Source organism: Crinia signifera, chromosome 7, assembly GCF_055691185.1.
Source record: "Crinia signifera chromosome 7, ASM5569118v1, whole genome shotgun sequence".
In the NCBI taxonomy this organism is placed as follows: domain Eukaryota; kingdom Metazoa; phylum Chordata; class Amphibia; order Anura; family Myobatrachidae; genus Crinia; species Crinia signifera.
Genome location: NC_139223.1, coordinates 105,014,762 through 105,030,216, shown reverse-complemented (window position 1 = coordinate 105,030,216; position 15,455 = coordinate 105,014,762). Strand labels below are relative to the sequence as shown.

The window sequence follows — 15,455 nt, the reverse complement described above, 5'->3', positions numbered from 1 at the left end:
CCACCGATGTCTGTGCAAGGGTTTGCACCATGGTCGACAGGGTAGAAGCGAGCTGGGAAGATCGTGGCGGACAAACTCCACACTGGCCATAACTTGTTTGATATTCTCCCATCAGGTAGACGCTTCAGGTCCATCCCTGCCAAGTCGTCAAGAACCGCAAAAAGCTTCATCCCGAGCTATTCAGCTATTGAACAATGTACTCTAAGATACTGCTCTATCTAACCTTGCAAATCATAACATGTGAATTGTCATTTGTATGCGCAACTGATGCAATGTATGTATTTCCCTCTTGTACCATGCTTGAAGCTGCACTGTATCCACAAAAATATAGTATAATATAGTATAGTATACTATACATGGCCAATAAAGTGATTCTGATCTATCATGGTGGAGGAGGAGCCTGTACAGCCGGTGTAATTACATAGCGCTGAAGGCGATCCACTAAGGTGCCCAGAAGCTGCTGAAAGGCTGCTCAAGGAGGCTCCCGTACAGCCACCGGGGCAGAGGACTGGCCACATGTTAGACAAAAGGGGGTGATGTACACAATAGGTATAGCCTAAATAGGAAAACCTAGAGTGATATCACAGCAGTATGTGTCCAAAGAGGATAACCCACTAACAAGATATGAAACAAGGGGCAGTAATAATCATGTACAGAAAGAGAAAACAGGACTAGCACAAGCCACTGCACCCCAACCAAACACTAAGCGTTTACAGCTTGTGGACGGTTTTACAGGGAAGACGAACCCAAACACTGCTGTAAACTAGCTGCTGCTGCATGCTGAATCTCAAGTGTCTCTGAGAAAGAAGTAAGGTTTTCAATCAGCTTGAGGACGAGACACCTGTAGTGAATCGACGCCAAAAGCCGAGGAGGGAGCTACAGGCTGGAACAGCCTCCCCTGTACGCTGGTCTTCCCTCACCTGGTTCTAATGAGTCCTGGTGGTCTAGTGGAGTCCCTGCCACAAGCAGCAGTGTCCACCCCAGCTGTTGCAGCCCGTCTCCCCGGCGCACAGCACAGACAGCGATTTAGTGCTCTCAAAGAGAGCCTTGCCTGACCATGTGCCCTGGCCACACTGTCGAGGTGTTTTCTGGTGCTTGGAGCAGGGCTCCACCTCGCCACATACCCCTCCTGACCAGGGTCGTGGGGGAGTTTCGGCGCCGGCAGTGGGATGGAGCTGCCACGCTGTCAGTGTAACTGACAGCGCAGACAACCCAGCAGTGGTAACGCTGCACAGTGTAAAAAATAAATAAATAAACTTCTTTGGAATCGCCTGAGGCAATCCCTGCTGAAAATAAAGGTGCTCCAGCTTCCTGCTGGCACCAACAAATAAGTGCTGAGCTAGGCATGGAGGTGGGGTTATACAGGTGAGGAGCCGTGCATTCTGGGAAACCAGAAAGCTTTGCTGATTGGCGCCACGGTCCTCTGAACCGCCTACAACCCCAAAGTCACCCTGTGGGGCCATGGAAGCCGAAGAAAAAAAAATCATTAATAAACAGAAAAGAAAAAATAGCACAGCAAGGAAAACTCAACATCTTCCACCCTGCATACCTACCCCAACGTAGGTATGCCTAGACACGAACAGAACAAACACCTTAAACTAAACTAGGAAAAAAGTACAACATCTACTACACCCATAAGCCTTGGTGATAGGGTCTTCCCAGCCAGGTATGGTATAACTTACAGACAGACAGTCGGGATTCCGACGGTTGTTTCTCAGACATCAGAATCCCAACTGTCAGGAGAGAATGCATTAAAGCCCTTGCGTGCTCGCTGCTCTCGACACTGCGGGCTCGGCCACCTTTTCTATGCTCTCTCTATGGGGGTTGTGAAAATAACCATCGCAATCCTGACTGTGAGTCATCAGGCATCCCCCAGCCTAGGAGGAAAGAAAATAGTAGAGAAACTCCTGGAGTCACAGTAATAAGCATCCAAACCAGGGCTATAAATATGGAAATAGATAGAAATATAGTAAACAGAACAAAAAAGAGAAATTCAAAAATGGCATTTGCAGCATGTTATGGGCAAAGAGTATCCAATAAGAGTAAAATACTCAAATTCAACACAGTCCATCAGGGCAGAATAGCACAACCCAGTGCTTGCACGTCCTGTGTCTTACTTCATGCCTGTCCACGTCATGCCCCCTTTACACAGCAATTTAGAGAATGGCATTTTAGGGTTACAACTTCTTTTGCAGTTACAGTAGCTGTTGATCCAATATTTTATGCAACAAAAATTAGTTGAACCTGTCATTAATACAGTTTTCACACCAAATGTTACCATTTTTAATCATCAATCCCATTAAAAAAAACTATAATTTTTTTAAACATCAACTACTGTGGCAAGGTAAAAGTAAAATGTTGGCATATTCATGGTTCCTTGATTTGTATCTAATGGTGCGTACACACGGGGGCAATTATAGCAAATATCGCTGGAAATATGATAAATCGCCGGGTGCAAGCTCACAGATTACTCACAGATCCACATGTTTTATTAGAAAATGTATCAGGTTTCGATTATTTTTCACTGATGCAGATTCCACTTTAAACTAAAGGTCCATACACACTGGGCAACTATGCCCAGCGTGTATGGACAGCGATGATCACGTTCATCGCTGGGGGGGGGGGGGGGGCGCAGAGTGCATACACACTGAAGGGCTTTTCCCCTTCCTGGCGCTGACGGAGGGGGGGGGGGGGGGGGCGGCTCTGCCTAGCACAGAGCAAAGCCATCCTCAAAGCCGCTCGTCTGCTGGTAATACCAGCAGATGAATATCTTTCCCGGCGATGGTTTGGGAGCGCTCATCGCTGGGGCATACACACTGGATGGCTTTGAGCTGAAATCTGCTGTTTTGAGCGACTTTCAGCTCAAAGTCGCCCAGTGTGTACGGGCCTTAAGTTGAACCTGCATTGGCGGAAAAAACAGCCACATTGAGTAGGTAAGTCCAGATTTTTGGGCTAGCCTAAAAACCCGGAAAATACCAGTCTTCAGTGCAACATAGTTTTGCCCATTTGCATGCTTCTTTTTTTTTTTGCTTTGATAAGAAAAGCTTAAAATCAGGCCCTAGTATGTCAACTACAGTCACATTGCAGATGGTGTACTGAACAGAAGCTTTTGAATGCACCTTCTGAGTTCTGTTAACTCCAAAAGTCAATATTTCTGCTTCTCTGCTTTCACATAACATGAGAGCCTGTATCTGTGTAACTAATAACATATTTTGAAACCACCAGTAGGATGGGCTACTTAAGATTAAAAGGAAAAAGGAATAAATTAAGTTTACATCAGATGCATGCTTAAAAAAAAAAAGGTACTTAATTTTCAATTTAAATAGTGAAAAATAAATAACCTACATTGGATTGCTGCATTATGAAGCATTAGCACTACAGAGGGTGAAGGAGCCCAAGAGTTACAATTAGAACAACTGAATTGGGATATTAAAGTCAGCTTTTAGGTACTCAAGAGATTTTAAAACATAAGATAGTTTAATTTCAGATGGGATGTTGCTATGGGCAACCAGATCTTCTAGAACACAGGTCTTCAACCTGTGGCCCTCCAGATGTTGTAGAACTACATGTCCCAGCATGCCCTGATAGTTTTGGCATGCTCTTATAGGAAAAAATGTGGCAATGCATGTTGGGACATGTAGTTTCACAACATCTGGAGGGCCATAGGTTGAAGACCCATGTTATCTAGAAGGTGCTAAATAAGTAAATTCTAGTTGGTTGTCCATAGCAACATCATATCTAAAATAGAACTCCCATCTCCGTAAACTTCCTACTAGGAGTACACCCGACAACAGTTCTAAGCGGTAAGGCAATTCATTTTTATAAAATACTAATAAACAATTTAAAAATAAACTACTCTCTATAGATCAAGTTTAAACAGATATTGAAGTAAGGTTCATGAATATCTAATGAGAAAGCTTTTTCAATTTTTAGAACATACACTTAAGAACTGTGAAGAGTATATTAAAAAGTTCGGTACTTATGTGTTATCTGGGCTCCCATGTTAAATGCACCCCATTTTTTCATACCCCTACTATCCAACTACGCATGGAGTTGATTTTATATAGTGTGGCGAGCGCAGCGCAGGGAGCCCCGCGAGGGGACACGGTCTCATAAGAAAAACGGGAGCCCAGATATTACATAAGTACCAAAAGTTCTGTTTATTCATCTTACATAATTACTGGTGAACACTGATCCTCACCTTTATTTTGTAGAGGAGGGATTAAAATGTGCTGCAACGCCAGCCACTAGATGGCAACCAACAAAGCAATTCAAGTATTGCTCCCTTCAGGTGCACACAGCTGTTGGTGCTAAAATTACTGTTTCGCTGTTCTGGGCTAGTAAAAAGTTATTTTTAAAAAGCTATGTTATGCAAACTTCTTTATAAACAACCAATAGTTTTTAGATGAAAATGGGGGGTAATGCCCTGAACAAGGTTTTACCATCTGCGAGAGCATGCAGGAGATGTTCAGCCTAATGGCTTCTATAATACCCCTTTTACACCGCCGAAAAATCCGGGTCAGCGGCGGGTCAGACCCGGATCCGCGGCGGTGTAAATGGGGGGTATCCGTTTCCATTTACACGGGTCCTCTACCCAGGTCCTGACCTGGGTAGAACACGGATAGGACCCGTGTAAATGTCGGTGTAAATGGTCCCGCTGCGGGTGCAGGCACCCGCAGCGGGTCCACAGCGTGCAGCGCTGGGGAAGATGTTCCCAGCTGCTGCGGGAGGAGGGGGGGTCCCTGCGGCTGCTGAGGAGAGGGGGGTACCTGTCAGCCTGCTGTGCTGGGGGTACGGGGGTGCTAGGGGTGCTGGGGGTACCTGTCCTGCCTGCGGTCGGATCTCAGCGGAGAAGATGATGTGCGCCGCTGCTGTATCACCCCCCCCCCCCCCGCATCCGGCAGCCGGTCCCTGCGGCGTATGGAGTGTCAGTATCGGCGGTCCCTCCAGCGCATAGGAACTAGTACTAGTTCCCATGCGCCAGAGGGACCCCCGCCACTGACACTCCATACGCCGCACGCCGCAGGGACCGTCTGCCGGGGAGGGGGGGGGGGGGTGGTACAGCAACGGCGCACATCATCTTCTCCGCTGAGATCCGACCGCAGACAGGACAGGTACCTTCAGCACCCCTTGCACCCCCCAGCACCCCGGTACCCCCAGGTACACCAAGCACAGCAGGCAGGACAGGTACCCTCCGGCACCCCCAGCACCTTAAAAAAAAAAAAAACACTTAACCTGGGTCAGCCCTGATATATATATATATATATATATATATATATATATATATATATATATATATATATATATATATATATATATATATATATATATATATATATATATATATATTTCTATATATTATATATATATATATATTATATATTTCTATATATTATATATATATATATATTTCTATATATTATATATTTCTATATATATATATATATATATATATATTTCTATATATATATATATATATATATATATATATATATATATATATTTTTTTTTCTATAAATATATATATAAAATATTATTTAAGGCAGGGCTGACCCAGGTTCAGTGTAAATGGTGCAGACCCAGGTCCGACCCAGGTCAAAGTGCTGTGTAAATGGGGTATAAAGCAGGGTCAGACCCTGGATACTCCAGCATTCAAAGACCAGGGTCCGACCAGGGTTTTTGGTGTAAAAGGGGTATAAGAAGCTGTACACTTAAATACAATGTCCAGGTAAGAATAGGTGCCTAAAAACTTACCTAATTAGAGAAGATTTTTTTTAAATATTTACACTCACCTCATAGGCAGCACCTAAATCCTGAAATTTTTCTTGTGCTTGAGGATCATCTGGATTTCGATCTGGATGCAACTGCAAGGCTAGTTTACGATAGGCTTTTTTAATTTCTTTTACAGACACTCCCCGTGAGACACCCAGGATTTTATAGAAATCACGTCTAAAAACGTTGAATAAAAAACCATTTAGCTTCAAAGATATCCCTCAAAAGGAAAATAAGAACATAAAATATTTTAGAAATTCTAACTCCAGTATCAACAGATTTTAAAAGTAGTTAAGGTTTAATAGTCTATGCCTTTCAGTATTTTATTGAAAATTCACACACACACACCAAAATGATTTACTTATAAAAACACGCACAAGCAATCAAATGTTAATATTATTTGTAAATAAGTTGTAGAAGAGTAGAGGCCCCTATACACTTAAGTCACTTCTTGGGAGTAATGGTGTGTACACACGGTGAGATATGGCTTCTGATGTTGCCGATATAGTGAACATCGGAAGCCATATCGCATGCAAATCGCATGCTTTTTTAGGGCTTGCGAGCCAGATGCGCTGCCGATACGCGCTCCCGTGTGAGCGCAAATCTGCAGATCTGCACTATATAGTCTAAATTGTTCCCCTCCATGCAAGCCGTGCGATGCGAGACCCGATGCGATCTGATCGCATCGGGACTCGCATCGCACGGCATATCGCCTGTGTGTACACACCATTAGAAGTTGCATAAGATTTCCCTTGACCCGCCCAGCAGCTTCCTGGGAGGCAGGATTATGTATGCAGTCCTTTTGCATTGATGAATCGTATGCGATCCTAACAAGGGTTGCAAGATTCAATAAATCTATAGTGCCACCCTTGTGATCTCTGGTCCATTGCACACAGGATTGTGGATCAGATTGGAATCGGAGTAGGGATGGCAACTGCACATCGATGATTTAAAATCATCGATGGTTTATGGCCGATGTTAAATACTTTTGCCATTCATTGATGTGGGAGAACCAGATGGTTTCCCTACATCGATGGCAAAGGAGAACCAAGGTTTCTTTTTTATTTTATTTTTTTATTCAATGTGATGGAACATGGAGCATAGTTCCGCCCCCAACACCAGGAAGCCCCGCCCCCACATTTTAATTGGTCCTCAGGCCATTCAGTTAAAGATAATTGATAACCATCGATAGCTAAAACAATTGATGGTTATCCATCACATAGTTTATCACTGTCCATGGCTGGGTGCGGACTCAAACCATCGATGGTCATCCCTAAATCGGAGATGAAAAACATGTGATTTAACACTTCTCTAATGCGATTTCTCAGCCCGATCCATCGGAAACAGATGAAAAGGGCCCAAACTGCACTAGTGTATGGCTATCTTAACGGATACCCATTTTCCACAACCAGAAATAACCCGGTAATTTCAACAGGGACGCGCATCGGTTTTCTACTAGTGGAAATGCTCTCTTGTGAAATAACCCGGATTGGATTCCCAGGGAATCCAACCCAGGTAATTACCAGGGGGAAATCCAGGACGCTCCCAGGTTGAGGGGTAGTGGAAATGCTCCCAACCTTGGATATTTGAAAAACAGAGCTGATTGGAGCTTCTGGGGCATTTATGTGCACTTTCTACATGTCTAGGTAAACCAATGGCTCAGGTATACTAAAACAGTTTTCACAAAAGTATTACGTCTTAGGACACTTTTGAAAAGGTTTCACATTGAATATTTAGGACTAAAATAAAAACACAAAACTTTTTCAAATAAATATTTATGGTCTCTTCTTTAATCAAGAAATGTTTTTGTTAATGGTGGCCCTTTTGGGTAATGGTGACTCTTGTGACCTCCCCCTTGTCATAGCCCATTAAACATACAGAAGACAATTCAAGGCTGTTGGTAAATATTGATAAAAAGGTGTATTTCCTGAAAGAGGTCTTTTAATTAGATACAATTAGCACACCACAAATGATCTAGTAGAAGTTTCATGGTTACTTCCTCATCTTTGCGGCCACCGCCTTACACTACAGAACTTATGGGCAGGTATTCAATGCGGCCGGCAAGGGGGTTAAGCAGCGAGGATTGCAGAAAACCAGCGATCCTCGCTGTTTAACCCCCTCACCAGCCGCTCTCCCTATTCAACGTTCCGGGGGAATCCTCGCCATCACAGGATGGCAAGAATTCCCCAAAACAGCGAGGCCTGCGGCTAATGCAGAAAACATGCTGTATTTAGCCGCGAGTCTCGCTGCTTCTGGAGCCGCATACGCCAATTCCCCCTCGCTCAAAAAACGGAGTAAGGGGAAATTGGCGTATATGGGGGGTGCGTTGAATACTGACAGGGTGAGTGGTGACAGCGAGCAGGAAGCCCTGCTCACTGTCGCCACTCGCCCACAGCTGGGGTGTATTCAATGCTGTGGGCGAGCAGCGATAGCGAGCAGGGCTTCCTGCTCGCTGTCACCACTCACCCTGTCAGTATTCAACGCACCCCCCTCATACGGGGATCGCTGGTTTTCTGCAATCCTCGGTGTTTAACCTCCTCGCCGGCCGCATTGAATACCTGCCATACACCCAATGTACTGTACGGCGAGTGGATCTTTGAGCACCACCACCCTTGGTCCACACCACCATGTATTACCTTTAGTAAAGTTGTGTCAAGCGAAACGGAGCGAGCCACCGAGCCCAAAGCATGGAGTATTAAGCAAGCCCACGAGGGGACAATGGTGCTGCTAGAAAATCCTTACGTAGAGGTTAAGTAGCGGCTAATGTAACTTTGCGTAGCGGTGGCCACAAAGATGAAGAAGTACCGTTTCATGAATGGATATTAGGGACTAGTACGCATTTTGATTAATTAAAAAAAATACATTTAAAAGAATTTGAAATATTTTTACAGTATACATTAGCTAGGCAGGCAGTTCCTGTATGACAGGTTCCTTACCCTGCAGTAACCACTGCTAGCACATACACGAGCAGGAAGCCTATGCTACTTAAAGACAAAAGTCCGATCCTCATGGCTTCTCGATGGATGTGGCCACTGGCCCCGTAGATAGCAAACCTCCGCTCACCGCCTGGACAGCCCGCAGAATCTCACTTCCAAACCTGCGCCTTCGGGTGCTCACCACACTACTCACATTCATACATACAAATTGACAATTTCCTATTCCTCATGCGCTGTGAGCAAAGCAGCTAATCACACAGTACAACGTCAGCACAAACCGCAATCAAACAGCGAATCAGCGTCTTCTTTCTGTCATTTCCGTGTGTTCGCGTCCAATCACATGCCCAGACATGGCAGAGGCTGGTTCTAGCTCTCACAGCCGAGCCCCACCGCTGGGATTGTTACGCTTACGCATCTAAAGTGTCGCCGACGTGAGGGCGCGCCATATTGTTGGTGTAATAAACAAAAGCCTGTGATGGCTCATTATCCACAGTAGCTGGTGTAAAGGTGTAAAGGCCGCCCCGGGGTAGGGAGAGGATGAGGAGGAGGAGAAAGCAACAAGTCAGCAACCCCCAGCACCGTTGACATTTTTTTTTCATGGTCTAAGCGGGTTTTGGCAGGGCTTGCTGCACTGCTGTCGGCTGGGCTGCGAAGCCATGACAGAGACAGACAGGAGTCTGTGTGCAGAGGGACCTGGAACAGGGACACTGGCCCGCTCTTCTTTGACAGCGTGGGGGACATGCCTACCTGACCCTCTCCATGAGGGAGAAAATGCTCTGTTCCTGGATTTTCCTTGTAATGTATGATTGCCATCGCCTGTGGTGAGCTAGGTAATTAATAAGAAAGGTGTGTTCACCACAGGCGATGGCAATCATACATTACCAGGGAAGTCCAGGAACAGAGCATTTTGTCCCTCATGGAGAGGGTCATGTAGGCAAGTATGGTGGGGCAACGACCGGCAGGCCGACGAGCACTGATGTTGATGGGGAGAGGCATACCTCCCAACTTTTGAAGTTGGGAGGTCGGGACGTTCGCGAAAAGGGGCGTGGCCTCGAGAAAATGGGGCGTGGCTTCACAGGGTGACGCGAACTCCGGCCACGCCCCCGTTTTCGCCGCTCGTCGGCGCTGAATAGATGCTGTGCGCATGCGCACAGCGTCTATTCTCGGCAAGCTGGGGGGGCTCCCAACTGTCCCCCCCACCGCGGGACAATGGCGGCCCCGGGCGGGACGCGGGAACGTCCCCGAATATCGGGACGTTCCCACGGAAATCGTGACAGTTGGGAGGTATGGGAGAGGTGATTCCATCATTACCCACAGGGGAACCACTTTACACACATGTGTCATCTATTATGGTTGAGTGATTGGCAAAACAAGTGGGCGGGGCTTTGCAGATGTTGGGGGTGGAGCTATGCTCCATGTCCCGACACATGGGGGAAAAAAAACAGCAAAACATCGGTTTTGCTGTGCCATCAATGTATGGAAACCATCTGGTTCTCCTCCATCGATGGTAAAAGTATTCAACATCGGCCATAAATCATTGATGATTTTAAATCATGGTCGATGGCCATCCCTAGCTGTCTGCCTATCAGCTCGGGCTCAGCTAAGGCTGCTAATGTAATTTGTTAAAGGCCCTGGGAGGATGGTGGACCCACGTCCCAGACCCAATTCCTCTGCGCATGCGCTGCTAAGCGATGGCAGGAACCATTGATGGCAGGTGATAGAATGGTTTATAGCCATCAATGGTTCCTGCCTTAAAAGCCATCAATGGCAACCATCGATGGGGGATGTGTCGATGGCCATCCCTACGCCTTCCCAGGTAGCCTCCCCCACTCACAGAAGCACCTGTTATGATGGCGCCACAGCGAAGGGAGATGCCGGCACTGCTGTGCCCTAGAACAGGGGTCCTCAAACTGTTTTGCTCTGGAACCCCATCAGACAATAAAAATAATTATAGGACCCTGTTGGACTGTAAATTGTTATCCCTCCCTTACCTGTTAGACCTCAATGTGATCACTCCTTAGAATTCCGTGAGAGAGGGACCCTGTATAGAGATGATCAATAATCGGAGACCAAGTAATGCAGGGTACAACTCTGGCTTTAATGGGGGCCGTAACACATATTTATAACAATACATAGAATGTAGGCTCGACAAGCTAATAGGCTGGCATTTAGGTAGGTGGGGAAAGTACAGTGTCTAGGGGGGGAGTACAAGTTACCATATAGGGACATTGTGTAGCATACAGAAGTTTCGGACAAATCACAAAACATACAGTTATCTGGAAAGTGCACCACACAGAGTAAACTGGAACAGAATGGGGAAGTAGCAACACGTGACATGCAGGAAAAGAAACTTACAGAATGTGAAGGAGAAACGAAACTCAGAAACACATTAAGAATGTGAAGGAGAAACGAAACTCAGAAACACATTAAGACAAGATGGCTGATTAACCCTTCAATCCCCTCTTAGAATCATAGTCTCTCAGACTATCTGATTCTTATAAACGGCTTCCCTCTTCTGGGGTTGCTGTGTGACATAAGCAGTGTAATCTTCTGGGGAAGGGGTCTTGGCAGACAAATCAGTATACATAACAGGGGTAGCATTGTCTAGGTATTTTGCCCCAATCTTCTTGCACAGGGGGAAAACACAATAAGCAATAATCATAAATAATATCAGTACTACAAGTAGGAAAATGCCTAGCTGAGCTAAGGCATGTTTCCAATTGTTCATCCACCCAAACCAAGCACTCCAGGGGTCGGTGACACCTGAGTTCTTCTTGAGTTCGATGGATAGATCTTCTAACTTTTTAATAGCTAAAGTGATTTTACCGTTGGGACCTGTGTTGTCAGGTATGTACGTACAGCATCCTGCTACTTTATTAATATACACACAAGTTCCTCCTTTTTCAGCAAGAATCATATCTAAGGTCATTCGATTTTGGAATGTCATCTGGGAGGTGGCCTCTAATTGTTCAGATATACCTTTCAAAGCATCTCGGGTATCATTAACAAATCTCTGCTGATTATAATACATATAATTTATCCATGCTACATTTTTATTGATTGTCACAATGGGTATCAGTGATTCAAAGCCGGCAGCAACTTCGTTTCGTGCTTTGAACTCATCTGGGACCCCTCTTGGGACACCAATAGTATCTATGTATACATGGGGATCAAAACTTAGGTGTTTCTCTTTTACTTCTAATAATGTCTAGTGGTTTTGTTGTGGGTGCAGGTGTGGGTATTTCAATGCTGGAGGGTAGAATGTGGATAGGCATAATGACTTTAGCCAGGGCACATTCTCCTTTCCATGTGTTTTCGAGTCTGGTTCTAATTTTCATATCACCACAGATAAAATAAATATCACCAAGGGACTTTTTCATAATGGGTAGGGTAAAGAATCTGCGAGTGGCACAGAATCCTTCAGGAAATACTTTTAAATCAGCTCCATTGGTGATATTTGAGTAATAACAAGTGTAATTACCTGGGTAGATGGTGATAGCGTTACCTGGGTTGGTGTGTTTAGACAAAATGGGATAATTCCTTTTCCATGACTCACATTCATTATCTAATGTCTTATTATCAGTGTACAAGGTAAAAAAACATTTATCCTCTGATTCTGGTATATTCAGGGGGACAGTACCTAGATGAGGTCTGGATTTAGCACATACATAACAATCAGTATTATTACTTTTATGGGCATTATATTTCATCCATTCTAACCAAAAATTAACATCTGAGAATCCAGTTTCCATAGCTATAGTATCTTCATAAGTGGGGTTGTTGATAGCTAACATGTCTTTGAACTTAACTATGTGTGGCATAAGAGGCTTACCTGTGTCATCCCTTCCCCTCTGTGCACTGGGGACATAGTTTTTACCATTATACATATCCTTTAGGTAGAAGGTTTGCCGGGGGCTAGGGACTAGGCCTCGGGGGAAGTGAAGTCCAAATACGTACAGGCCGCTGTCTTGGGGGCTGGGGTTTTCTATATTTATCGTAAACTGGCAGGGCTTGAGGGTCTTAGGTTTCCAGTACCCGCGGGGTCGGTCTGCGTTAGAGGAGGTGCAGCTGGTGGTGGGCCTAAAGATAGTCATTCTGTCTATGAGGGCCCTGTTATGTTTGTCTTTCCTGTTCAGGGCCTCGGTGGGGCGGTAATTCCACTTGTTCCCTGAATTCCAAGCTGCCGCCCCCAAATAATCGCAGTTGTGTCCCCAGTAATCACTTGTTACACAGATATAAATAACTTCGGGCCTTAAGTTGGATGGTGGTACTTGATCGAATCGCATGGCTAGATCGATTTTTTCTCTCTTTTTAGCTAGTTTTGGGAATTGAAAATAGTCAAGCACAAATGTGGCAACATGGGTATTAGATGAATTATACCATAGGGTTAACATTTCGTCATTTCGAGTTATATCTACTTCAGCTTTAAGGGGTATATATACTGCAAGACCTAGCAAAGTCACTAGGGCTAAAGTGGGGGGAATCATTTCTTTCAAAGTCCCCCTCGGCTTCAGGAGTTTGTAAATCCTCGTCCTCGGTGTCTCCAACCGGCAGTTCTTCTCCAGGGTGGAGGTCAGGGTTGTCTACCCTCGTTAGTACCTCGCTGGTCCGGCCTGTGTCAATCTCTGGATCGGTGTCGACCTCTGTGTCGATAGCAGCTGAAGTTGGGATTTTCTTTACTCTGGATGCGTGGATCCACGTTGGTCCCTCGTCTGTAAGAACAGCCGTTCTTGTGACAGCGACCACTTCTGTCTCTGGTCCGTATGCGAAGTCTCCGGGGTTCTTGTTCCTTGGCAGGATCTTCACAACGACCTTGTCTCCAACCCTGAATGGGTGAGTGGGTATCTGTGGATGAGAAGGATTTTTAAAGATAACATTTTGTTCAATCTCATCTAGTTTCTGTATTAGGGATCTTATGTATTCTTCTCTTATTACTTCTAAGTCCCCCTCCGCTATGACTAATGGTTTCTTCGCCCAGGGCGTGGGGAAGGGTCTGCCCATTAGCACTTCGAAGGGGGAATAACCTAGAGTCTTTTGTGGCGTCATTCTAATTTCAGCCAGTACTATAGGGAGGACTTGTTTCCATTTTGCAAATGTGCCTCCTGTTGCTTTACGTAATTTATCCTTTAAAGTCCTATTCATTCGTTCCACGATACCTGAGCTCTGGGGATGATAGGGAATGTGGAATTTCCATTGGATTTGCAAGGCTTTAACTAGAGCTTCAGTGACTTTTGCAGTAAAGGCTGATCCTTTATCGCTATTGATTTGTAGTGGGCATCCCCATCGCGGAATGATCTCCTGCGTGAGAATGCGGGCAACTGTTTTTGCGTCCTCGGACTTTGTTGGAAATGCTTCTGGCCATCGTGAGAACATATCAACTATGACCAAAGCGTATTCTTGTTTTCCTGTACCTGGTATATGGGTAAAATCTATCTGCAGGTGAGTAAACGGGGTGGTTGGGTATTCAAGATGCTGGTGTCTTGCTTTGTTGGGGTTGTTTGGGTTGTTTCTAAGACACACAATACATCTGCTAACATATTGGTTTACAAGTTCTTTTGCATTTGTGATGTAAAAATCATTGGTGAGGAGCAGTGTTGTCGTGACTTTACTGTGGTGACCTACTCCATGGTAGTGTGCTATGAACAGTGAAGCACTTGTTTGGGGGATACACGGTTTCCCCTCTTTGCAGATTAATCCAGTCTGTGGATTCTTCTGCAGAATTGGATATGTCCAATCTGATAAATCAGAGTTAGAGGCAGCCGCCTGTAATTCCGTAAGTAAGTATGTGTCATCTAATGATGGTGGCGAGATTACGGCCAGTGTGAGATTGTATGTGGATGTGGTAGCAGCCTGTTTTGCAGCAGTGTCAGCAAGGGCATTGCCCCGCGAGATATCGTCCTTTCCTCCGGTGTGTGCTTTGCAGTGGAGGATGGCAATGTGTGAAGGCAGTGTGATTGCATGTAGGAGATCAGTGATTAATTGGGCATGTGATATGCCTTTTCCATCAGCGCCTGTGAAGCCTCGGCGCTGCCAAATCATACCATGGTCGTGGACAACGCCATAGGCATATTTGGAGTCTGTGTAAATAGTGACAGGCTTTGCAGTGTATAGGTGGCATGCTCTTGTGAGAGCAATTAGTTCAGCAGCTTGTGCTGATTGTAGAGGAACTGCTTTTGCTTCAAGAACAGTTTGAGGAAGTTTAACTACTGCGTAGCCTGCCTGGTACGTGTTGTCATTTGGTCGACTGCAAGATCCGTCAACAAAAATTATGTCGGCGTCAGGTATGGGCACAGTCGACATGTCACTTCTGGGTGAAGTTTCTGAGTCAATTGTCAGAGAACAGTCATGTGGAGGAGGTGCCTCGTCGTCAGGTCCTTTTAAGCCTAAAAGGGCATTGAGTATGGGCACCGGTCCCTCTGAATTTGTTGCGTACTTGATAATGAGTGATGGGTTACCTAGTAGGAGTACCTCGTAACCACTGAGTCTTTGGGCTGACATGTGTTGTGTATGTAAGCCTTTGAGGATGGACAGTACGTTATGTGTAGTATGAAGAACGGTACTGTGTCCTAAAGTGAGTGCGGCAGCCATTTCAACAACCATTGCACAGGCAGCCAGTGCTCGAAGACAAGCAGGCATTCCTTGTACAGTGACCGGCATTACCTTTGAAAAGAATGCGACGGGTCGCATTTTGCCTCCATGAACTTGGGTGAGCACACCCGCCATAGTTTTACAGGTGTCCCTTGCAAA

At 45.4% G+C, this 15,455-nt stretch overlaps 1 protein-coding gene across 1 annotated transcript in view; it reads right to left on the bottom strand.

Moving 5' to 3' along the window:
- Positions 1-8,986, bottom strand: part of DNAJB11 (DnaJ heat shock protein family (Hsp40) member B11) — a 69,568-nt gene extending 60,582 nt beyond the window's left edge. Inside the window, exons 1-2 of the mRNA XM_083153591.1 lie at positions 8,709-8,986; positions 5,793-5,949 (exon numbers count right to left, since the gene is read on the bottom strand). Of these exons, the coding sequence (XP_083009717.1) occupies positions 5,793-5,949; positions 8,709-8,782 (231 nt within the window). The 5' untranslated portion in view covers positions 8,783-8,986. The remainder of the gene's footprint in view (positions 1-5,792; positions 5,950-8,708) is intronic.
- Positions 8,987-15,455: the final 6,469 nt, after the last annotated feature.